Source organism: Typopeltis vanoorti, chromosome 13 (genome assembly GCF_054136105.1).
Source record: "Typopeltis vanoorti isolate ZY-2024b chromosome 13, IOZ_Tvanoo_1.0, whole genome shotgun sequence".
NCBI lineage: Eukaryota > Metazoa > Arthropoda > Arachnida > Uropygi > Thelyphonidae > Typopeltis > Typopeltis vanoorti.
Window position 1 is genome coordinate 97,955,543 of NC_143561.1, and position 24,760 is coordinate 97,980,302.

General features: G+C 36.5%; 1 protein-coding gene across 1 annotated transcript in view; it reads right to left on the reverse strand.

The window, feature by feature from the left end:
* LOC150100406 (uncharacterized) overlaps positions 1–24,760 on the reverse strand; it is a 621,895-nt gene that overhangs the window by 308,211 nt on the left and 288,924 nt on the right. The window contains exon 17 of the mRNA XM_090402392.1: positions 4,821–4,885. Coding sequence (XP_090258518.1) covers positions 4,821–4,885 — 65 coding nt within the window. The remainder of the gene's footprint in view (positions 1–4,820; positions 4,886–24,760) is intronic.

Consider the following 24,760-nt stretch of genomic DNA (forward strand, 5'->3'; position numbering starts at 1 on the left):
CTCTTCAACCTATAAGGCTGTGGCTTTGAATTCCAGCAAGAGAATGAATGTTTGTGAATATCTTTAGGTTGTATATCAATTTAATTGCCTGGTACAAGACCACATTCTGCTTATGTGAAGCCAGAGGTGATTTGAAACAGAAAAAGTTCCATGTTTGGTTTGTAGATTATTTATAAAATAGTCTAGAAAATATAAAAAGAGTCCCCAATCCCAGTATTTGGCCACACTGAAAATATCTTCATTCTTTCCTCCCTTTTCATTGAATTCCAATGCTAACTGTGGCTTCTTTTCATGGCATATGCATATCTCCAAAAGGTCTTTGACAGCATTTTCCTTCAAACTCTGTACTTGTCCAGAGTTTGAAGGAAAATGTCCAGTAGCTTTCCTTGTCTATCTTTTGAAGACTTACTCTGCAAATTCCCTAGCTATCACCCTGGGGTTCAGATCAATGAAAAATGCAATCTACTTTCAAGTTTGAACTAACCAAGTTGAGCGTGATTTCTATTGTCCCCTCAAGTAGAGACAATAAAACCGAAGGGGGAGAACTTTTGAGTTTTGCATGTATAGCACATCCTTGCATTTGATTTTTGTTCTGAAGGAGTGGAGATACTATAGCGTTCTCTTCAACAGGCCAGTCCTATTTTTCATCCACCCCAGGATCTTTTCTCTCGACTCTACAAAAAAACTCTTAAATCGTTATAGTGGCTATTCACTCTTCTTCCTAGACTCTAGGAAGTGGAGAGGGAAAATTTCTTTAATATGCAGAGACATAATCAAGGCACTGACCATAGCAATGAGGAAACTCCAAGACTTCCATGGTTTATAGTGACATGGAAAATTCTAATGGAAGATATAACCAAGAATGGACTGCTGAGAAAACAACTTCACCCATCTCAGATAGTACCGAGAGAGAGAGAGAGAGAGAGAGAGACTTTACCTTGAATTAACCTATCCCTTTCATGACTGCATTCATTCTCAAGTTCTGTGACTGCCCTGTTGTTTCTCTACTGGGATCTGTATGACCCTTTCAGAAATTTGCAGACATCTAACCCCCCAACTCCCACTTTCTCCTGTTTGCTAGCATTTGCAATTAATAAATTCTCAATCACCCCTCATAATGTAACTTCACAGTGCCAATATCATCTTTAATGATACTGGCACCTTTGCACCCTGCCTGCTGTATCTGAATCATCTTGGAAACCACAACACCAAATCTACGCACAAGTCCAGGTTAGGTCAAGTCATAGCCTTGTCAGAGACAAAATTACTTCCTTATCCTTATATGTCAATGTCAATTAGGGCATTGCAATTATCCTCTGAGTTGTATTCACAATCTTTGCTATATGGCCTTTGAATTTCAACTTCCATCAACTAAAATCTCTAATTAGTTCAGTTTCTTCTAGCACACCAACCAGAGTGCTAGAATATAGAAAAAGCATGCCAGCCAGCACAGAGAGTGCAGTACAGCTACTGAGCACACCTAGTGGTATTGACAACAAATTGCTATGAATTTTATGAAGTGACAAGATTGTGTGCCTTCATAAAGGAGGTGATCGAACTCAAGCATCAAATTATAAGCCTATCTGTGTGTCAGGTGTTGTAGTTAAGTTGTTGGAGAAGCTTGTGAGAACTAGGATCCAGAATTGGGTTGACAACAATGGTATTATCTTTGATAGACAGCATGAATTACTTATTACAATAAGGTGACATCCTTGGACAGAGGAGAAGGATACACAGTAATATACTTAGATTTCGCAAAGGCTTTTGATACATTACCGCATGATAAGTTGATAGTCAAACTAGAGTAGATGGGGGATGGATATTAGATTAGTGCATTGGATTGGAGACTGGCTTAACTGATAGGTATCAACAATTTGTGTATGGGGGGGGGCGATATCCAGGAAAAGGAAAGTCACTAGTGGAGTGCCTCAGGGGTCTGTTTTAGGGCCATTACTGTTTAACTTGTATATTAATTATAGGTGAAGATTTGGATGGAGATATTCAGTTGTTTGCAGATGATGCAAAGTTGGGATGAACCATGAAGAGTAGTAAAGATGTTGTGGCCTTGCAAGAAGACTTGAATAAATTGAGTGATTGGACACGGAAATGGGGATATGAGTTCAATGTTGCAAAATGTACGGTTTTAAAATTTGGAAAACAAAGATGGGATGCAGAATTTATGCTTATTGAGGATATGTTGTTGGAGGTGGAAGAAATAAGAGATCTGGGGGTAATAGTGGATAAGGATCTGAAATTTAGGGGACACATTGCCAAAATTGTGAAGACAACCCAAAGGCTTCTCGGAATAATGCAGAGGACACTGACGTGTAGAAGTAGGGAGATTCTTGTTCCGTTGTATAAGGCTTTGATTAGACCACACATGGACTATTGTGCCTAGATTTGGTCAGCTGGTTTTCAGAAGGACGAAGAGATGTTGGAAAGGGTCCAAAGGAGACTGACTAAGGTAGTTTCTGACCTCTGGAATGTCGAGTATGAGGAAAGATCTAGAAGATTCAATTTGGAGAGTCTGGTGGACAGTAGGAAGAGGGGGAGATATGATAGAGACCTGAAAGTTGGTAAGGGATTGTTATAGGATCAATCCCTATAACACAATTTTCACTATTATCTATCACTATTTTCTGGAGAAATTCTACAGAAAATAATGGTAGACAGAAGGAGAACCAGAGGTCATCCCTGGAAACTGTATAAGGAAGGTGTGAGTAGGGGAGTGAAAGGCAGGTTTTTCTCGTGTAGAGTTGTAAATGATTGGAATGCCCTGCCTGAGAGTGTGGTGTCTGCAAGGAGTTTGAATGTGTTTAAGACATATGGTACGATGAGCTGTGTGTGTGATAAAAGAACCTCCCAGATGAGTCTTTGACTCCATGAGGTCTTGGGATAATAATAATAATAATAATAATAATAACATCCCTTTCTCAGAAGTATCTGCATAAATCCATGGTTTATATATTTCACTCCTCTTCATTTGTCCTCTGAACCTTAAGAAAATTAAATGCTGCTGCTAGAGAGCCATAATATGCATAGTGTTTGTAAGGAGCTCCAGAAAAGATTAAGTGTATTTTGAGTAATAATCAGCAATATTTTTTTGGATTTTGGTGCTGTGCTATTTATTTATGAGAATGAAGTGTGTCTGCATGATTTATTAAATTGTTAGATTTATTATTTATTAAACATAACACAATGGCTGTACTCATAAGATCATCCACACAGGTGTCAACTGGTGTGACTAGGCAAGCGAAGTGAAAATCAAGTGGCATTAACAAAATAGACTTTTCAAAACTGATTTGATATTGTGAGTTTTAGATGTATGTATGGAGGAGTATAAGGGATGTGTTTGTGGAAAGAATGGATGGGAGACACGGGAAGGTATGGAATTTGTAGGAAGTACGATATATTATTAGACCACAAGACAATAAATGCGAAGGAGAATGAAAAGATAAAAGATGGTATAAATGAAAGCTAGTGAAACTGATGGAGTGAAAGAATGCAAGAATATAGAAGCAAAAGTTAGCGAAAGCAAGAATGTAGAAGCGAAAGTTAGCAAAAGCAAGAATCTAGAAGAGAGAAAGTAAAAACGTTGAACAAAAGAATAGTATGACGATGTAAAGAATGAAGAGATGGCTGCGCATTACGCAGATTGGTACATAGGGTGAAGCATGAGCTGGAGTGAATGCAAAAAATGTCTGGCAAGTGGATCATCTGATAAAAGAAAGAAAGAAATGTGAGATAAGAAAAATGAGGGCTTAACCAAGATTGAAAGAAAATCAAGGAGCAAGTATTGCATGGCAATTCATTCATAAAAAGTATGATTGATGAGGGTTTGACAAAATCGTGCTTTCTTGGCGTGAAAATTAATGATGTTAGTGAGGTTACCAGACCACAAATAACTTTACTGAATGCAAAAGATACCCTTGTATCAAAAGCAATGCAATAGTTCAAATAATAAGTGATCACTTTGCCAAGATCTATCAACCTGGTGTATGTAACATAGTGCGCAGTGCTACCAATACATTGGATGAAGAGGTGTATGACAAGTAGGTTCTAGAGATGTTGCATAACCTGGATAAGAATCTGGCAAAAGAGACAGATGGGATATCAGCACGTATGTGAAAGGAATGTTCAATCAAACTGGAAGAACCCTTGGTATGTTTGTGTAATCTGAGTTAGCTCAGGAAAGATTCCACAGAATGGAAATAATGCATGATAATCCCATTGCAAAAGTGATGCAAAGGCTGATGTGTCAACTATTGACCTATAAGCATCTCTAGAGTAATTGTGAAGATTTTAGAGAAGTGAGTAACAACTTGCATATAGAAATGGGTGGACAAAGAAGATATACTGTGGAGGGAACCACATGGGTGTACTAAAGGAAGGCCATGTTGAGCAATTTGCTCATATTTTATAAATAAAGTAACAGTTGAGCTGAATAAAAGAAATGGATACACTACAATATTGTTGGACTTTGCTAAGGCATTTGATAGGATATTACATCCTTTAAGTGGGAGATGAATTTCATTGCCTGGTGTGAGACCACCTCCCTGCTTACTGGAGGCCTGAAGTGGCTTGAAAAAAGTTCCATGTTTGGTTTTTAGAGCAGGGTTTCCAGACTATGTAAATAATAAAAAAATTAAATAAATATATATAAAATTGATAACAATTAATTATAAGTAAAGTTTAATACATGTTTTACAATATTATGTACATCAACAAGAATAACAATTTGGTAACTTATGATTTAAATATTAATGAAAGATTATCAGTAAGAAACCACATTGATTACATAAGTAAATATATTGACTTACCTCTGATACTGAACTGCAACAAAGGAAAACTGTGATCCCCAGCACTTTATCACAGAATCAAACAGCTGATTTTGAGAAGGGAATAAAAAAAAAAATTGCAATAATACATTAATTGCCCTGACTGTTGTTGGGATGCAAGTTTATTTCAGTAAGTAAATATGCAAAGGATAAATTTCTTTTTTAGATTAAAGAAAATAATAAGATGATCTTCAACAACTGCTATATAATCAAATATTTTACATGTATATGTTTTTTGACGCCACTGATGTGTGTTGCAATAATAAAAATAGTCTGTATATTTCCTGAAAATTCATACAGTAGTTGTCATGAGCTAATTCATGTTAATGTAAAACATCAGAACAGTTTCAGTTTAGGTATTTACTCTCTAAAAATATTAGCAGAAAAAATTAAATAAATGGTTTCGCATAATAACAATAATTACTACTATACATTTAGAAAGGCTTTAGGTGTCGTTTGTTACTCATGACAGTGCTTTACAGCATAAACAATTTCTTCCTGAAGAAGTTGTTTATTCCTTTTCATTCCAGTCCTGGATTCCAGTTGTTTAATCCTTTTTTCATTCATGATGTCATGAATACACATGATGATAAATGAGTGTTTGAGGGAGGTAATGGCTGACTGCATACCTAGAGTCTGGAGAGTACATCAAGTGGGAGTTAAATAGATGAATAACACCATTAAGATTGAGCTGCACAAAAAGAAACAATTATGGAAGGAATTTAAGGAGAACGGTGACCCGCAGGAACATGAACAGTACAAAGCACAGGCAGATTATGAAAGGAAATTAGCAATGCAAGCTAAAGAGAATCCCAAACAGTTCCTTCGATATGCTGCAAGTAAAAGAAAAAATGTATACGGCAGAATGATTTTAAGGATTGCTGATGGTAGGGAGATAACTGAAACAGTCTAAATAGTAGAATTACTAAGCAAACACTTTGCAATGTATATCACTGCCTGGATTGGTTCCCATAGAAGTAATTGGGAACCAATTACTTCTACGGGAATTGAGGTGAATGAAATGAAAATGAATAGTATATTACAGAACCTTAACATGAATATATCTGTGGGAGTGGATGATATACCAGCTCCAGTCTTATGTGAAGCAGCAAAGAAATTGTCGCTGCCCTTGATCATATTGTTTAATTTAAGTCTCAGCTCTAGGCTAGTCACGAGGGGAAGGAAAGATGGGAAAATAGTTCCATTGCATAAAGGAGGCTCCAAAACCGCTGTTGCAAATTACCGAACAATCAGCATATCAAGAGTCATTGTCAAAGTATTGGAGAAGTTAGTCAAGAGCAAAATACTGAAATGGATAGATGGAAATGGGATACTGTATGGGAGGCAGCATGGTTTTGTGAAGGGTAGATGGTAGAGACTTGCTCACATTGTGTAATACAGTGATGGCTGAACTGGATAAGGGTAATGAGTTTACAGTGATACTGGTGAACTTTGCTAAGGCCTTTGATAGGATACCACACAGAATTTTAATCAGTAAGCTGCAGCACATGGGGATGAATATAAGGTTGGTGAGATGGATAGGAGGGTGGTTAATGGAGAGATATCAGAGAGGTTTATTCAGGAGTAGAGTCCAAAAGAAGGCCTGTGACTAGCGGTGTGCTACAGGGTTCTGTTCTTGGACCACTGCTATTTCATTCGTTCATTAATGATATAGGAAAGAATCAGAGAGTAACTGTTCAGTTATTTGCTGATGATGCAAAGTTGGGTAGAGAATAATGAATACACATGATGTCAAAATTTTCCAGGATGATTTGAATAGATTGGAAGACTGAGCTAAGGTGAATGGATGTCAGTTTAATGTGGCAAAGTGTAAGGTTATGCATTTTGGGTGTGAAAAGATTAGCAGCAGAATACCACATTGGTGGAACTGTTCTCCAGGAAATTGATGAAGCCAGAGATTTGGGAGTGTTATGGATAGGGAGTTGAAGTTTAGGGGGCACATAGCAAAATTGGCTAAATCAGCTCATCAGATCACTTGGTTCTGAAGAATTCTTTGACAAGCAGAGACAGGCAGGTTATTGTTCCTCTTTATCGAGCCTTGATTGATAAGATCCTATCTGACTTCGGTGCGCAGATCAGAATACTAAGGTTTCTTGGCGATGGGGAGGAGGTAGAGAGGATCCAGAGGCAAGTGACCAAGATGGTAGCTGGTCTATGGAATGAACCTTATGAGAACAGGTTGATAGGCGGAAAAGTGATGATATCATTGAGACAGGGAATTACTGAGGGGTTTTTACAAGATTAATTCAGAGGAAATTTTTCAGATGAGGTCTGGTGGTGACAGAACTAGGGGTCATCCATGGAAACTGAGCAAGAGTGTAGTTAGCAAGGGTGTTAAAATAAGGTTTTTCACTTGGAGAGTGATGAATGAGTGGAATAAGCTACCAGAGACTGTTGTGGTTGCCATGACTGTGAATGAGTTCAAAGTAAAGTATGATAGATACTGTACGAATGCAAAATAGTTCTTGGCATGATGTTTAGGGCTCCCTCGATGAGCCTAAGGACTCCTTGGGGTTGCCCGTAATAATAAAAATAATAATAAAGGTGATTGGGCAGGTGTGGTGAGGAAATAACAACCAACACATGGCTTGGAGAGGACTGGCTATAGACCTGAAAATGAACTGCTATATTTGTTTACAAAAGCCAGAAGTATCAGAATGAAACATGGTTGAAGGAAGATGATATTGTAATAGGAATAGAAATGGAAGGATACAGTAATTTTTGCAAGGATAGAAAGGGCAAGAAGGGAAGGGAAGTGCTGCTGATGATAGCGTGGGAATTCATGTCTACCTTATGTAGACGTAAAGGGGCAATGGTTATGAGTTGGATGTTGCTATAGGCCTGGGAATGTGGAAGGTAATGATGAAGAAATGTATAAACAACTTGGATTAGTGAACAAAGGAAGGGTAATTATTATGGGTGATTTTAATTAATGACTGTATAGATTGGAATGAAGAGACAGCATTTGGGAATAAGGAAAATGAATTTCTCGAGTTCTTGAAAGGTAACTATCTCAGGCAGGACATAAAGGAGGGCACATGAAGATTGAGAGTTTTGGATCTCATCATATCATCAGAGAATGTAATTGTGAGTGGAGTTTCAAACTTTCCTCCAATTGGTGAAAGTGATCATGAAATAATCACCTGTGTTGTGGCTAGTCATATGCAGACTTTTGTGAGGAAAGGGTGAGGTGGAGGAAATAAGAGATCTGAGGGTGATAGTGGATAAGAATCTAAAATTTAGGGGCCACATAGCCAAAATTGTGAAGACAACACAAAGGCTTCTGGGAATGATGCAGAGGACACTGACGTGTAGAAGTAGGGAGATTCTTGTTCCATTGTATAAGGCTTTGATTAGGCCACATATGGACTATTGTGCGCAGATTTGGTCACTGGGTTTTTCAGAAGGATGAAGAGATGTTGGAAAGGGTCCAAAGGTGACTGACTAAGGTAATTTCTAACCTCTGGAATGTTGAGTATGAGGAAAGATTGAGAAGATGTAATTTGCAGAGTCTGGTGGATAGGAGGAGGAGGGGAGATATGATAGAGACCTACAAGTTGGTAAGCAGTTGTTATAGGATCAATGCTGGAGAAGTTCTACAGAAAGTAGTGGGAGATCATGGGAGAACCAGAAGTCATCCCTGGAAACTGTATAAAGAGGGTGTGAGTAGGGGAGTGAGAGGCAGGTTTTTTTGTGCAGAGATGTAAATGATTGGAATGCCTTGCCTGAGAATGTGGTGTCTGCAAGGAGTTTGAGTGTGTTTAAAACATGGTATGATGAGCTGTATGTGTGATAAAAGGACCTCCCAGATGAGTCTTTGACTCTACTAGGTCTTGGGGTAATAATAATAATAAATGATATATGTGGAATTAAAAGGCTGGTGATTATGACAAGCTTAGCAGACAGCTTGGAGTTATAGCATAGAATGAGGAATTCAGCAGTAAGGAAATAAAGGCTGCTTGGGAACTGACAAAGAAATACATGACAGCATCAATGTGTGAATATATTCAAAAGGTAAAGGCTGTATAAGGTAGGTGTAAAAATGGATAAATGCATGGCTTAAGCATGAAATCTACAAGAAGAAGTACAGGAATACCTTGTATAATGCAGTTGATTGGTTCCAAGAAGCGTCCGCGTATATGCAAAACCGCGTTGTTTGAGGCCTATTTATTATTATTATTATTAAGAGTCAGAGGACTCCAGGGAGTCAGAGACTCATCGAGAGAGGCCACATACTACACACACCAGCTATCATACTTATTCTTGCATTCATTCACACTGCTTGCACTCACAACATCCAATGCAATCCACTCCAATCACGTACCATCCTCTGAGAGAAAAATCTAGCCCTTACATCCTTCATTCTCAGCTTCGAAGGATGCCCTCTCGTCCTTTCTCCACCCTCCATAAATTGAAAAATCCCATCAAATGAAATCCTGTATGACCCTTTGAGCAGTTTGTAAGTCTCAATCATATCACCCCTCTTTCTCCTGTTTGCTAGCGTCTGCAATCTACAAATTCTCAACCTGTTTTCATAATCAGTATTCCACAATTCTGATATCATTTTTAACACTCACCTTTGTACTCTCTCCGATATATATCAGAATCACATCAGAAACCAGGAGACCAGACCTGCACACAATACTCCAAGTGAGGTCTTATCAAGGCCTTGTAAAGAGGCAAAATAACATCCTTATCTTTACATGTGAACGTTCGTTTCAGCATTGCAATTATCTTTTGAATTGTATTTGTAATCTTTGCCATGTGGCACCTGAACTTCAACTTCCTATCTATTAACACTCAAAGATCCCTAGCCTCATCATTTTAGCCTATTCCCACCAACATAATACAACATTGGATAGGTAATAATGCGAAGTGAATGACTTTACATTTACTGACATTGAACTGACACCCATTTTCCCATGCTCACAATTCCAGCTTATTCAAATTATTCTACAAGGACTGCATATCAGCAGCATTCCTGATTACCCTACCTATCTTTGCATCATCAGCAAATAACCGTATGTTGCTTGTCAAATCCTTCCCAATATCATTAATGTACAGATTGAATAACAGTGGAGCAAGCACTGATCCTTGTGGTACACCACTTGTTACCTTGCAGACTCAGATCCCCCATTTACCACTTTTTGATATCTGTTAGTCAGCCATCCTCTTATCCATGTTAATGTTGTATAACCCAAACTCATTTTTTCCAATTTATGCAGCAGTCTGTCATGTTGTATTCTGTCAAAAGCCTTAGCAAAATCCAAAAGTATCATGGTGTATCCATTCCCCTTGTCTAGTTCAATGATAACATTGTCACAGAATGTGAGCAAGTTGCTAAAACATGACCTTCCCTTAGTAAACCCATGTTGTTCATTGCCAAGTAGAGATTCACTGTCAACCCATTTCTGAATGTGGCCCTAACTAATTTTTCTAAAATCTTCACCACCACTCCTGAGATAATAATTGGTCGATATTTTGATACATCGGTCTTTGCATCACCCTTCCACCCTTATACAATGGAATTACCATACATTCCTTCCATTCCTGCGGAATCTCCCTGTTCTGAGACTCATATTAAACACCCTGGTCAAAGGAATGATCAATTCAGCTGAACACTCTTTTAGCACACATGCTGATATTCCATCAGTCCCTATTGCTGAATTCTTATTCAGTCTGTGCAACAGCTCTAATACCTCGACCTCACACAACTGCGTTTCTTCATCTAGTGAAGAGGTAACAGTGAGCTCAATGTTGCGTTCACTAGGTTGATAGCTTTTAACGAAATGGGCACCCATTAACTGAACAACCTCTTCTGCATCAGTAACCCTCACTCCATCTGGATTTAGAAGAGTTATTCTTTCATATTCATTCTTTCTTTTACTTGCAACATATCGATAGAATTCTTGTAGGTTGTCTTTAGCATGCAGAGCCAGTTTCTTTTCATAATCAGACTTTGCTTTCCGTACAACAGTTGTGACTATTCTAGCCCGCTGCTTATAACGTTAATAACATCATCCTTATGCAAATGGTATTCCTTCCACATCGTCCTTTTCTTTTCGAATCTCTTGCTTAATAAGATTAAACATCCATTTGACTCCTACTCTATTTATTCTTCGAACTCTCGGGACACATACTGATATCGCATCATTTAAATATTGTTTAAATGCTTCCTATACACTGTCAATATCCTTTCCATCCAGCAACCGATCCCATTCTACTGAACTTAGTATACTCCTCAGTTGGTCATAATTTCCTGCTTTGTAGTTCAACATGTAACCTTTTTTGAACAGAACATTAATAAACTTAGTCACTTCCCAAGTGAGTACCGCACGATCACTGTCACCAACTGGAGGCAGAATAATTATGTCTTTAACTGAAATGCCCTCTGACACTGTAATCAAATCTAGAACTCTTTGACCTTGAGTTCCTTCTGTCACATGCTGCATGAGTAAGTTGTCCCACAACAGCTCAATAAATGCATTTTCATTCTTCTCATGAGATTCTACTGCTACCCAATCAATATTTGTATAATTAAAGTCTCCCATTATGATTACTCTTTTCGCGCTCACCTTTTCTATTTGGTGATGCATTTCTTCATCACCAGCAACCGATCCACCAGGTCTGTAACAACACTCCAATGTGTAATTTGTCTCATTAGATTCCACTTTACACCAGATGGCTTCAAACTCACTGCCATGTGAAATAATGTTAGTAGTATTACTACATTCATAGGTCTCAACTCTAACTGGATTTAAGTCATCCAATATCATTAGCAGCACCCCCCCCTCCTCTCCTATCCACTCTATCCTTCCTAAAAATACTGTACCCATGACACTCGATACCAGTTAATAGGTCTGATTCTGATAGCTAGGTCTCACTAATTCCTACAATCTGAGGTTGCAACATATTGACTAAGTCAACAAACTCTATTCCTTTGTTTCTGATACTCCTAGCATTTGTGTACAGACATAATAATCTACCTTCATGTTCTTTAGTATACCCTTGTTTGCAGTCTGCCTGACCCAATTGGACAACTTGCAGATCTCTATTCTTCTCTAATGCTTTACACATGTAGACATCTCTGCACACATATGATTGGTCCAAACCGGACGAACACAAACCCGAAATCGTTCTCACCTCATCAACATTCCCATGACAAATCCCATTCCCATCATTAACACAGTTATATACCATTTTCGATCTTACACTCACATTCACATCATTCTTCCCTTTATAATTTAGTTTCCCTGACTCTCTGTGTTAGGTCTCATACCAGTTATTTTTTCCAGACTCCTGATACCAAACGAATTCAGGTGTAGGCCATCCCTCTTATACAAATCCAATCTTCCCTCAAACTCACTCCACATCCAAAAATTCGCATCCATTCCTTCTACATAGCCTATGAATTGAATCGTTTGCCATCACAGCCCTTCTTTTTGATTCATTTTTGTCATAGCAAGGTAAAATACTAATGATTTTCACTTTCTCACTCTTCCTTCTCGCCTCTTCCAGCACCCTTTCATGTCCTCTCTCTCTCTCATACTGAACTTGTCACCAGTTAAATCGTTCGTACCTACTACAACTACCATTTCATTTACTTTTCTTTTTTTTTGAATTACTTGAGTTATATTTTTAATTTTTGCTCCAGGAAAATTCCCATGACAAATCCCAACTTGTTATAACGTTGGGATTTGATGTTATAACGCTCTCATCTATAGCATGTTTTATTATAGAGTCACCATACCAAATAATTTCTTTCTTTTTACTAAACACGTCACTTACCTGATTTTCGTTATTATTTGACTTACCTGTTTCCTTGCTTTGTTGTTTCTTATTTTCCTGTTCATTTTTCTCCCTGTGCTCATATAAACGTCTCTCAACTTTTTGCAATTCCTGTGTTGTCTCTCTGATGATCTGCTTCAACTTTGCTATTTTGGCGGTTAATTCATTTTTGTTAACTTCTTCCATGTGCACAATAACCTTGTTAACAGGGCTAACCTTCTTGTTCTCACCTGCGGTGCTTTTTTAGCATTACCGTCCTTGCTCTTTTTTGGTGGCACGTATACTAAATATTAAAATGTCTTAATAAAAATATATGATAAATTACTAAATACACTATAAAATACCAAACTCTACCCTAGTTTACTACAAAACACTAATTTTCTAAAGAAAAACACAATAAAAACAGACAAAAAATCAACAACTAAATTCGTCGACCCAAATATTAAAATATCTTAATAAAAATATATGATAAAATACTAAATACCTAAATATAAGATAAAATACTAAATACTAAAAAATCTACATTAGTATACTACAGAACACTAATTTTCTAAAGGTTTTCTAAAGATTTATAAAGGTTTTCAATTTAAAATTGTTTATTACAAAAATTTTGAATAATACAAATGTTTAAAAATGAAAAAAAAATTGTTATTTTTAATAACTAAATAACAAATAAAATTCTTTTAAACTGATATTGTAGAAAACAAAACAAATATTGTTTCAATTTTAGCATACAATAATTTACTTTTTACTAAAGTAGTCTTTTAGTGTTCATTGAACCATCCTTGTCTAGTACCAGATCTCTGTAGCATTTGATGGCATTATTGAGACTTTATCTCACTTTGATGCTCCTTTCCAAATTCGGGTTTGGCATTTATGTGAAAGTCGGAAGTTTCGGCGATTTTTCTCACAAAAGTTGAAAGGTCAGCAAAGGAAAATTCTTCAACCATGATATCAGTAGGGTCATCTTTGTGTTCTTCTGCTTTATAGGCTCATTGTTGTTCCAACTCCAAAAGGGTTTCATCATCCAGATAATTTGAATGAGAATCAATACATTCGTTCACATTGTTACAATCGAAACTTGTAAAACCAAGATGTCTGCCCATCTGCACAATTTCTGTTGAGATTTCCTCTTTCTGTGTTGAAAGAGGAAATCTTTCAACACAGAAAGATTTGTACCTCCTTCATTTTCTTTTATTCAACAAAGTCCTTTGAACAATGCAGCAAGATATGCCATACGGCTCTCATGTTGCTTTGAGTCACCTCTTGCCAAGATTCATAAATATTTTGAATGACATCTTTTATGTTAAATTTCTTCCAAAATTCACTCAAAGTCCAAGAATCTTCTGCTGCAGCTTTAATAGCTTGAGCAAAAGTTCATCTTAAATAGTAAGCCTCGAAAGTGGAGATAACACCTTGATCCATCGGCTGCAGAATTGATGTGTTTGGAGGGAAAAAATGAATCTTGACATTTTCATCTAAGTCAGTCAACAGAGTTGGATGGCCTGGCGCATTGTATAATAAAATAAAAATTTTGAAAGGAATATTATTCTTTTTACAATAGCTTTTAACTTAAGGGCAAAAACAAGCTTTAAACCAGTCTTCGAAAATTGAACGAGTCACCCACACTTTTTTATTCGAACACCAATGAACAGGTAAATTGTTCTTTGTAAAGCCCTTAAGAGCTCTTGGGTTTTCTGCTCTGTACACTAACAGTGGCTTCATTTTTAAATCACCTGATGCATTACCTTCTAGTAAAAGTGTCTATCGATTTTTTGACACTTTATACCCAGCTTGTGTTTTTTCCTTCTCTGTTAGAAATGTGCATGATGGCATTCTTTTCCAGAACAAGCCAGTCTCATCAGCGTTTAAAATTTGATCATCTGTGTAGCCTTCCTTCTCAATAAGCTTCTTCAATTCATTGGGAAATAATTCTGCAGTTTTAATGTCAGCACTTGCGCATTCACCTTGGATTCTTACATTATGGAGTCCCATACACTTTTTGAAATTGTAGAACCATCTGCAACTAGCTATAAAAGTTTCACTGGTTGTACCACCTTCATTTTCTTTTATTTTGTCACATAGACTTGTTGCTTTTGCCTGGATTATCATTTAACTCAAAGGAATCTTTTTCTGATCACAATCTTCAATCCAGATCATTAGAAGGCGTTCAATATTTTCCATTGTAGAAGATTGATTTCTCGTGATCACTTCTGACATATAAGAAGCGGTGCTTATTCCATGTTGTTTAATCTTTTCTTTGCTCTGAATAATTGTTCATACAGATGACTCATTCATTGAATTCTCACATGCTATTTTAGCAAACGAAGCAAATTTTTTGTTACTCCAACAGTGTCTTCTTTGTTTTGTCTCTTTTCACTCATACTTAAATAATAAAAAAATATTAAATACTAATATTAACGTAAACAATAAAATGCCGCAGGGAAAGAACGTGTCTACGTGAGAGCCAATCGAATAACTACTGCATAAACATGGTTCTCGACTGTCACTTGCGGTGTCCAGGAGTCGCCGGTCAGTGTTGACAATGTTAGTGTAATAATGATAAGTGTAATAATAAAAACAGCGTTAGATTCAAACCCGCATTGTTCAAAACCGTGCTATACAAGGTATTCCTGTACTTTGGAGGCAGTACAAGATGAATTATGAATCTAACAGATAAGCTTAGGTGTTGATGGTTATTCATGACTTCTTTTTCACGGTATTAACAACACCACAAACACTTTTATCAACAAAGATGTTTTATTAACGCTAATATTTCGCTGATTTTCAAATCAGCATCATCAGAGCACAACACACATGTAAACGCGACAGTGAGTGAGTGAAACAATATAATTGCAAAAGACAAAAGATCTAAAGTCCTATTTTTGGTGCCCTCAAAAACCAGCAGTTATCCAGGAGTTTTTCTTAGGATAATCGTCTCCCAAATTTTTGGCAAATTAATGCAACCATATTTGTTAGGGTTGGGAGAATTCTTCAAAGCCACTGCTGACTCAAAAAATAATCTTTCAGATCTATAACGACTCCTAAATAGCACATTCGTTTTCCTCCATCTAATCCTGTGTGAAGGAGTGTCCAAAGCATGGTCTGCCAGTCCCGACTTGCTATAGTAATAGTAGCGAATGTATCTTTCATGTTCTTCTAGGCGGATGTTCACTGATCTGTAATAATCAGTCACATGAAGAGTATAAAGAACAAGCCAGGAGAGTGACTCAGTTAGTAAGGAAAACAAAAGTAGTGTATGAGTAGAAATTGGCAAATCAGGCAAAGAAACACTCTAGAGTTTTTTTAGATATATAGTAAGTAGAAGGAAAAATTATCATGGTAAGATGAAGTTAATGGATGAAAGTGGTAGAATGATAACTACTGCAGAAGACACTGTTGAGATATTCAGTGATCATTTTATAAGGGTGTTTCCTCCTGGTCAGGATGGAATAATGAGAAACTTTAAGAGAGGGTGGCTTAATCGTGAGTGAGCAAGAGGTATTTGAGGATATAAATAAACTTGATGTCAATAAGGGTTACAGGCAAATTCATCGAAAAACAGTTAATCGAAAGACAATTCACCGAATGCAATTCATCGAACAGCAATTCATCAAAAAAGCAATTCGCTGAATAAACAATTCGCCGAACGACAATTTAACGAATGACAATTCATCGAAAAAACAATTCACCGAAAATTTTTCGATGAATGCTTTCATAATTCATCGAAAAGTCATTTTTCTTGCAAACTATTGTTTAGAAAATGTTCAATAACAATGCGGAATGTAACTCATGATACAGACAACATATGGAAGCGGTCATTGAAACGTAATAATTATTTTATTGCATTTTAGAGCATTTAATGTAAGTGTACATCCAGCTTCATTGTACAGTTAGCGATTTATCTGTAGGGAAGACAGGAGTACCACATGCACTTATCTCCCGAATAACCTCGAAAACATGTAATGCAGTTAATAAGGGGAGGAATAGGCTAAGAAATTCGTTCTACCATATTTTGTCACAATAAGTCTAGTCGATTGAAATTAAAAATTTCATTAATTTCATCCAGCCAAAGCGAAATTGCTAATATCATTTAGGAACTTCTTTACGGAAATGTCATGATAAACGTGATCCCTTACGAACTAAAACTGAACCGTGCATTCAGCTTCTTGTACTGAAAACTGCTGCTAAGTCTGCGAGTTATTGTATAGTTTGCCCACCGTTTGCAGGTCCCTGCTTCGCGTCTTTCCAAGAATAGTCGATTCATGCTGAAGGGGAGAAAGAAATGAAGGACGTCCGAATTGGTCGCCAACACGCGAAATGACGTGCTTTCTAGGTAAAATTTTCCAACTGTTATACAAGCAACATAGTTAACTACAATAATCATAAAAGAGAAGTTAATTTTCTGACTGGTAATAATAAACAACTCATCCCACTATGCAGACTGATTACCCTATTATTGGAATGGATTCTCCTTTTTCTGAGATGTGCAGAAGTGTCGAGGGACCTCAAATCGGTGGGCGAACTATAATACATAATCTCGACATTTTTCTTTGTCGTCCCAAATATAGCTGAACTGAAAACTGGAATGGTTCGACATTTTTTTGTAAAAGTTTCAAATACGGAATCCAAATAAAATTTTTTCATTAATAAATGTAATAAATAAATAAATTTACTGAACATAAGTTAGTAGGCCTAATACTGAGATGACTAGGCTTTTCCTCCTGGAAATAGGCAAATCGGACAAGAAAGACAATAAGAATCCATATTGTTCTGTAATTATTCCTTAGTAAAGCAGCATTGCTATACCAACAATCATTATATTGAGGAGGATGAGGGAAAATAGTATTAATCATTAATATTACTACTACTAATAATAATAAATTGATTCTTTGATGTAAATATTTTTCACAATATAATAATAAAATATACAGGAATTCAGAGTAAAAATATTGGAAAACTTGAAAAAATTCATTCCTGAAGATTTTTCAATCATGTTTCACTTATTTACTCCTGTTTCTGTTATTCCTCAATGACAGGAGTGCCACATGCACTTATCTCCGGAATAACCTTGAAAGCAAGTAATTGCAGTTAATAAGGGAAGGAATAGGCTAAGAATACTAATGAGTATATGTGTGGGTATATTTCTGGGTTTTGAGGAGGTGGTCGGTGCAGTTTGTTAAAAAAATAAAAAGATTAAAATATTCTCTAGGAAAGGAAAATAATAAAATAAGGAATGATGAATAAAGAGTCTTAAAAAACAAACCTGTAAACCTTTTAGAAGCATACTCATCTAGTGTTATTATTATTATTATTATTATTCAGGCCTCCAAGGAGTCAAAAGACTCATCGAGGGAGGTCCTTTCTAAGACATAAAGTCTGTCAAGACTCATCGAGGGGAGGTCCCCCCCCTGAGAAACACAAAGTTTATCATACCACTCCTTAAACCCACTGACCGTTCTCGCTCCCACCACTCCATCAGGCAATGCATTCCACGGCTCAACCACCCTCCACACAAAGAAATCACTCCTTACCCTCTTGCTCACAGTTTCCTTTCGTAACTTCCAGGGATGGCCTCTTGTCATCACTCCTTCCCGCTGATCAACCAAGCGAAAGAACTCCCCAGTGTCAACCCTGTAACCACCTCTCAACAGTTTAAAAGTCTCAATCATATCACCTCTCCTTCTTCTATCCACCAAACTCTGCAGTCCACATTCTCTCAGCCGATCCTCATAACTATCCTTGTACAGTCCTGAAACCATCTTTGTCATCCGTCTTTGTATCCTTTCCACAGTTAATTTATCCCCTTCAAATCCTGGGGACCAAATCTGAGAACAATAGTCCAAGTGTGGTCTGATCAGAGACTTATACAAAGGAATGATAACCCTCTTATCTCTGCAGGTCAGTGTCCTTCTCATAATAGCAGCAATCCTCTGTGTTACCTTCATCACCTTTGCAATATGTCCCCTAAACTTCAGGTTTCTATCAATCATCAACCCCAGATCTCTTGTCTCCCCTACTTCCTCCAGTATAACTCCTCCCATAGAGTATGCAGCATCCCATCGATGTTTCCCAAACCTCAAGACCTTACATTTTGCTGCATTAAACTGACACCCCCATTCATTTGCCCATCTATCTAGCTTATTTAAATCCTCTTGCAGGGCTACCACATCTGCACTATTACTAATAATCCTTCCAAGCTTCGCATCATCCGCAAACAATTGAATATCCCCCTGCAATCCACTGGCTATGTCATTGATATAAAGGTTATATTTAGATGAGCAGCGGCTGGAAGTCTTATTCGACTTTTGAAGGATGCCAGTGGTCAGCAGATCACAGTTAGAAAACACAGTGCTAAAGGAAACTGGAATTGGGTTGAGCTGTTTTGAATTAAGGAAGAAGCAACTGGCCTTAAATCCCTGCGTGTTTTTCCAATTCGGTTCGCTTGTTTTTCGGCAAGAAAAAAACAAAGAAAAAATTTCAGAGAGGAAAAACCTTCCATCCTCGTATGAAACAGGCTAACTCACCTTCAGGTTAAACGCCCTGATAAAGGCGCTTGTCATCCTTGATAAACGTAGGATGCTGAAGTCCTTTTCAGCAGTTTCATTAAATGAGCTGTAGAATTTTTCTCTTCTCAGTTTCTGCAGTTTTGTAGAAAATAAGTTTAGGATGGAGGATTTTTTTTATACATTCACGCCAAGTTTTTTTGTAGTCTTCCATTTTCAAGAGATGAGATGTTTCTTAAAGTTGATTTTTCTGTTTTGGAATTTTCGAGTTGGTTCGAAAATATGGCTCAACAATGCGATCATGCATGATCGCATTGTTGAGCCATTTTTTCCATGCAGAGATGATTACGAGAGTGGCATACCTATATATTCTAGAGAAATTTGTGTTTCCCCAGATTGAGAATGTGTAGGGCCTCATTTTCCGACATGATGGAGCAACTTCACATTATGGCGACTGCGCGTATTCCACTACTTGTGGCCACCGTGCGGTCCCGATTTGATTCCTCTGGATTTCTTCTTTTGCGTATATTTATATTTGTGCATAAATAATTAAGTAAAAGAGTTATTTTCCCAAATGATTACTTTTTCCAATTTTTACATATGGCTATGTTAGTATCCGAACAATTCATCACGAGGAAAAATCAGAAAAATTCATCTTGTGAACTATTGATTGTAGAAAAAATTCGCTGAAAATGTTATTCGCTAGAAAATTGAAATGATATTGCATTGATACAGATATATGAAAAGTAAATGCAGTGCAAGATAAATTTCGTAAAGGCGTAAACTTTTACTAACGCATAAACTGAACACACTTATTTGCCATTGCAATACATAAATGTCTTTTTACTGTATTCAGTGTTAAACAAAGCCACCTGTTTTCTGGCTTGTGCATTATAGCATCTGTTGGAGTGAAAGTTTCTTTAATGGTACATGGACATTTTCATTGCAGTCTTCGGACAAAAATAGAAGTAGTAAAAATGAATACTTCTGTGTGTTATAAGAAGTTGATTTACAACAAAATATTAGCATTTTTGAGATATCTTCTATTATTGATAAGACACGAGAGCTGCTGACAGTAAAAAAAAAAAAAAAAAAAAAAAAACCTAATGTATTGAGATTAACAAATTGTTCAATGTTAGCAATGTTGAGTTCTTTCCTGATATCGTTGTTTTTTAATATGATATTGCCATTGATGACCTCTATTCACGCTTCTAATCTTTCTAATATCAGCGGTCTCTAGACTTTGATAGTGTTTTTTTTTTCTAAACCAGCTTTCAGATCCATAATTTTTTAAAACTGGTTCGAACACTGTCTTGTATACAGCTAGTTTTAGTGTTTTGAATAATTTCTCTAATTCCATGTAACTTTGTTCTTTTTCCTTCCTACCATACCAGTTTTGCTAATTCTGTTGTCTATTTCCATATTTAAAATTTTAAATTTGCCAACTTTACTAAAAATTGTGCCTAAATAGCTGAAATATTATGCTTCTTCTGTAAGTTCTCCATTCAGGATGCAGTTCACATTTCGTCTTTTAATTGTTGATTTTCATACCAAATTTAATACAGCATTTATTCAGTTTATTTAGGGAAGCAGACTTATACTGGATTTATATGAGAGTATATATATATATATATATATATATATATATATATATATATATATATATATTTCTTGTAGGATGCACATTACGATAATATCCAGTGCGTAACCACCGTAGATATGTTGAAAATATAATATGAAGGATATCATATACAGAATGATTCAAAATGTATGCTTATTTTGAAGAATTTCTAATGCTTATGCCCCTCTCCCCTCCTTATTCTCTCCTGCAATTCAATTACATAACCACTCTAAATTTCTACAGGTTTGAAAAAGTTTCCAGATAGTATTCAAAATCTATTACTTCTTTTACCATTTTGACAAAAGAAATAAGAAAATAATATTGTTGTACTGTGAAGATTCTAATTCTGTAATCTTTCTTTGCCATCTAAAATCAGCTGTTCTACTGTCTGCTGAAATTATTTGAAATTTTAGAAACACTATGCTATATTTTCAATGTGTAAAATTGCTTATATGCATACCACACAAAAGAAAGTTCAGTAGAAAGTTCAGATTTTTGTTTCTTTTTCTTAAAATAATCTAAATATTTTTACTTCTACTTCTGATGCTGGTTGCTATTTCTGAAGTAATCTACGTCTTAGAAATATTTGATAGTAATCCTCTTAGCTGGAGGAAAAGGGTAAAGGCTTAGATTACTCTGGGTGCTATTGAGAAAGAAAAGAGAGGATACTTAGTCAGAAGGGACACTAAAGTGCCTCAAGCTGTAGTGCGAATTAGATCAAGAATGTCGTGTTTTGTTTTCAATTGTTGATTAGTAGGCATCTTAACATAGAAATAAATATAGACATTTCTTTCACAGGCTGATACAGTATTTATGCTAAAATAAGTTCTTAATTTGTAATGATCAGTTTCATTTTTATTATCGAAAAATTATAAATTATTGCTTTCAGTTATCTTGAAAAAGATTTGAATTGTTTTTAAAGAAAAGGGACATATGTATAATCTTATTTTTTGGTGGTGGGGGGGGGGGTTATAGACTTATTCAATCTGCAGATATTTCAGAGAATTTATTTTATAAATCGTTCGCAAGACAACTGTTACAAACGTAAATCACTTGGGGAAACATGTCCATTCATTTTAGTGCATTCATGACTTATTTTTCACGGTATTAACACCACAAACACTTTTATTAACGCTAATATTTCGCTGATTTTCAAATCAGCATCATCAGAGCACAACACACATGTAAACGCGACAGTGAGTGAGTGAAACAATATAATTGCAAAAGACAAAAGATCTAAAGTCCTATTTTTGGCGCCCTCTAACGAAAAAAAAAGCAGTTATCCAGGAGTTTTTCTTAGGATAACCGCCTCCCAAATTTTTGGCAAATTAATGCAACCATATTTGTTAAGGTTGGAAGAATTCTTCAAAGCCATTGCTGACTCAAAAAATAATCTTTCAGATCTATAACGACTCCTAAATAGCACATTTTTTTTCTCCATCTAATCCTGTGTGAAGGAGTGTCCAAAGATTGGTCTGCCAGTCTCGACTTGCCATAGTAATAGTAGCGAATGTATCTTTCATGTTCTTCCAGGTGGATGTTCACTGATCTTCCTGTTTGCCCATAATAGGCCAAGTCACAGTCACATGGAACTTCATACACTCCTGGGTGTGCTAAAGGGTGAAGTTTATCCTTTGGCGAGCTTCATGTGACTGTGACTTGGCCTATTATGGGCAAACAGGAAGATCAGTGAACATCTGCCTGGAAGAACATGAAAGATACATTCGCTACTATTACTATGGCAAGTCGGGACTGGCAGACCATGCTTTGGACACTCCTTCACACAGGATTAGATGGAGGAAAACAAATGTGCTATTTAGGAGTCGTTATAGATCTGAAAGATTATTTTTTGAGTCAGCAATGGCTTTGAAGAATTCTCCCAACCTTAACAAATATGGTTGCATTAATTTGCCAAAAATTTGGGAGACGGTTATCCTAAGAAAAACTCCTGGATAACTGCTATTTTTTTTCTTTTTTTTTTTTCGTTAGAGGGCGCCAAAAATAGGACTTTAGATCTTTTGTCTTTTGCAATTATATTGTTTCACTCACTCACTGTCGCGTTTACATGTGTGTTGTGCTCTGATGATGCTGATTTGAAAATCAGCGAAATATTAGCGTTAATAAAAGTGTTTGTGGTGTTGTTAATACCGTGAAAAATAAGTCATGAATAACCATCAACGCCTAAGCTTATCTGTTAGACTCATTTTAGTGTAAATAGTAGCAAATGTTTAGCTACTTCAACAATGCCATGTTATCTAAACTGAAAGAAAAAAATATTTATACAAGAGTAATAACATTTATACAAGAGTAATAACATCTGCTGATGCTAGAACTCTTACATAAATAATTTTTTTCTGACATATCTCTATTAGTTATAATGTAATCAACTACAGATTTTTGCCCTCTTGTATTCTACCATCTTATGGGCAGCGACTTCTTCTTTGTACTACAAGAAAAAAAAACTCAGATAACACAAGAAAAATATGTAGTATTTTCTTTTTCATTGGGTGAATTTACAATGTCCTTTCTTTGTGTTTTGGAAGGAAAGTGTAAATGATTATTTTCTTACTATTTTTGCCATTATAACATCTGATACAATTAGTATATCTGAACTAGCAGAAAATATATACATATCAATTTAAATCATAACCGTTAATTTCATTTTGTAATGACCAATTATACAGATAAACCAAGAAGATTACAATATAAAGAAAATAAAGAAAAAAATTAGTGATATGATTAAAGAATTTCATTTTATTCTATATATAAAACAGAGTTGCTCAAGCAGGTCCTTCAGGAAATCTGTGAAGTATTCTTCGAAACATGATTGCGGAGAGCAAGGATTATGAATGATATTCTGGCTGAAATGTGTGAGGAGATGGGAGTACAGTTTGTTAATGTGTGGAATGAGTTTGAGGGACGAAGTGAGCTGTATGGGAGCGATGGACTGCATTTGAGTGGTTATGGTGTGAGTCGCTTGGAGAGACTGCTGCTGGAAGGTAGAGAAGTGAATAGACAGAATGAATCAGATCAAGAGGGGAGTGATGTGGAAGAGCAGGAGAGTAAGACAGGAGAGATTGAAGGAGTGGAAATGAATGTGGAAGTGAGTGGTATGAGTATAGATAATGAGAGAATGGGTGTGCAAGAGGAGCAGGGAAACGGGGAGGCTCAGGGTGGACAGGGATACACAGCGTGAGAAAGGTGGATGCTCCAAGAGGAGGTGAGAGAATGTGTAGGCAGGAAAGTAATGGGATGATCAGGGATCAAAAGGAAACAGATGGAATTGCAAAGGGTTCTAAAATGAAGAAGCAGAAAGGGAAATGGCCCCAGTCCAGCATGGAGAGATCACATCGAGTGAGTGGTATCAGTGGAACTAGCTGTAGATCCAGAAATGAGTTGTTGTGTTTGTATACCAATGCTAGAAGTATAAGAAACAAGGCGGATGAAATGGTTGCACTAATTGCGTCTGTGCACCCAGAGATTGTCGGAATAAGTGAGACATGGTTAGATGAGGATGACATCCTGACAGGAATAGAGATGGAAAGGTATGATGTGTTTCGTGAGGATAGAAGGTGTAAAAAGGGAGGGGGAGTGCTATTGATGATAGAGAAAGAGTTATGTCCATACAAGGTAGAGATGCAAGGGGGAAATGGGGCCAGTGGTTTTGAGGCAGTATGGTGTGAGATAGAGGTGAATAGAATCAAATACTTGGTGGGATGTTGTTATAGACCTGGTAATGTGGATGGTGGTGATAGTGAAATGTATAGTCAAATAAGCCAAGCAAATAAGAAAAGGGTGATCATTATGGGTGATTTTAATTATGGCAATATAGACTGGAATGAAGAGATAGCAACTGGAAGTAAAGAAAATGAGTTTCTTGAGTTTTTGAGGGATAACTACCTCAGACAGTATGTAACAGAGGGCACAAGAGGATTAAGGGTCTTGGATTTGGTCATCTCATCGGAGGATGTAATTATCAATGAGGT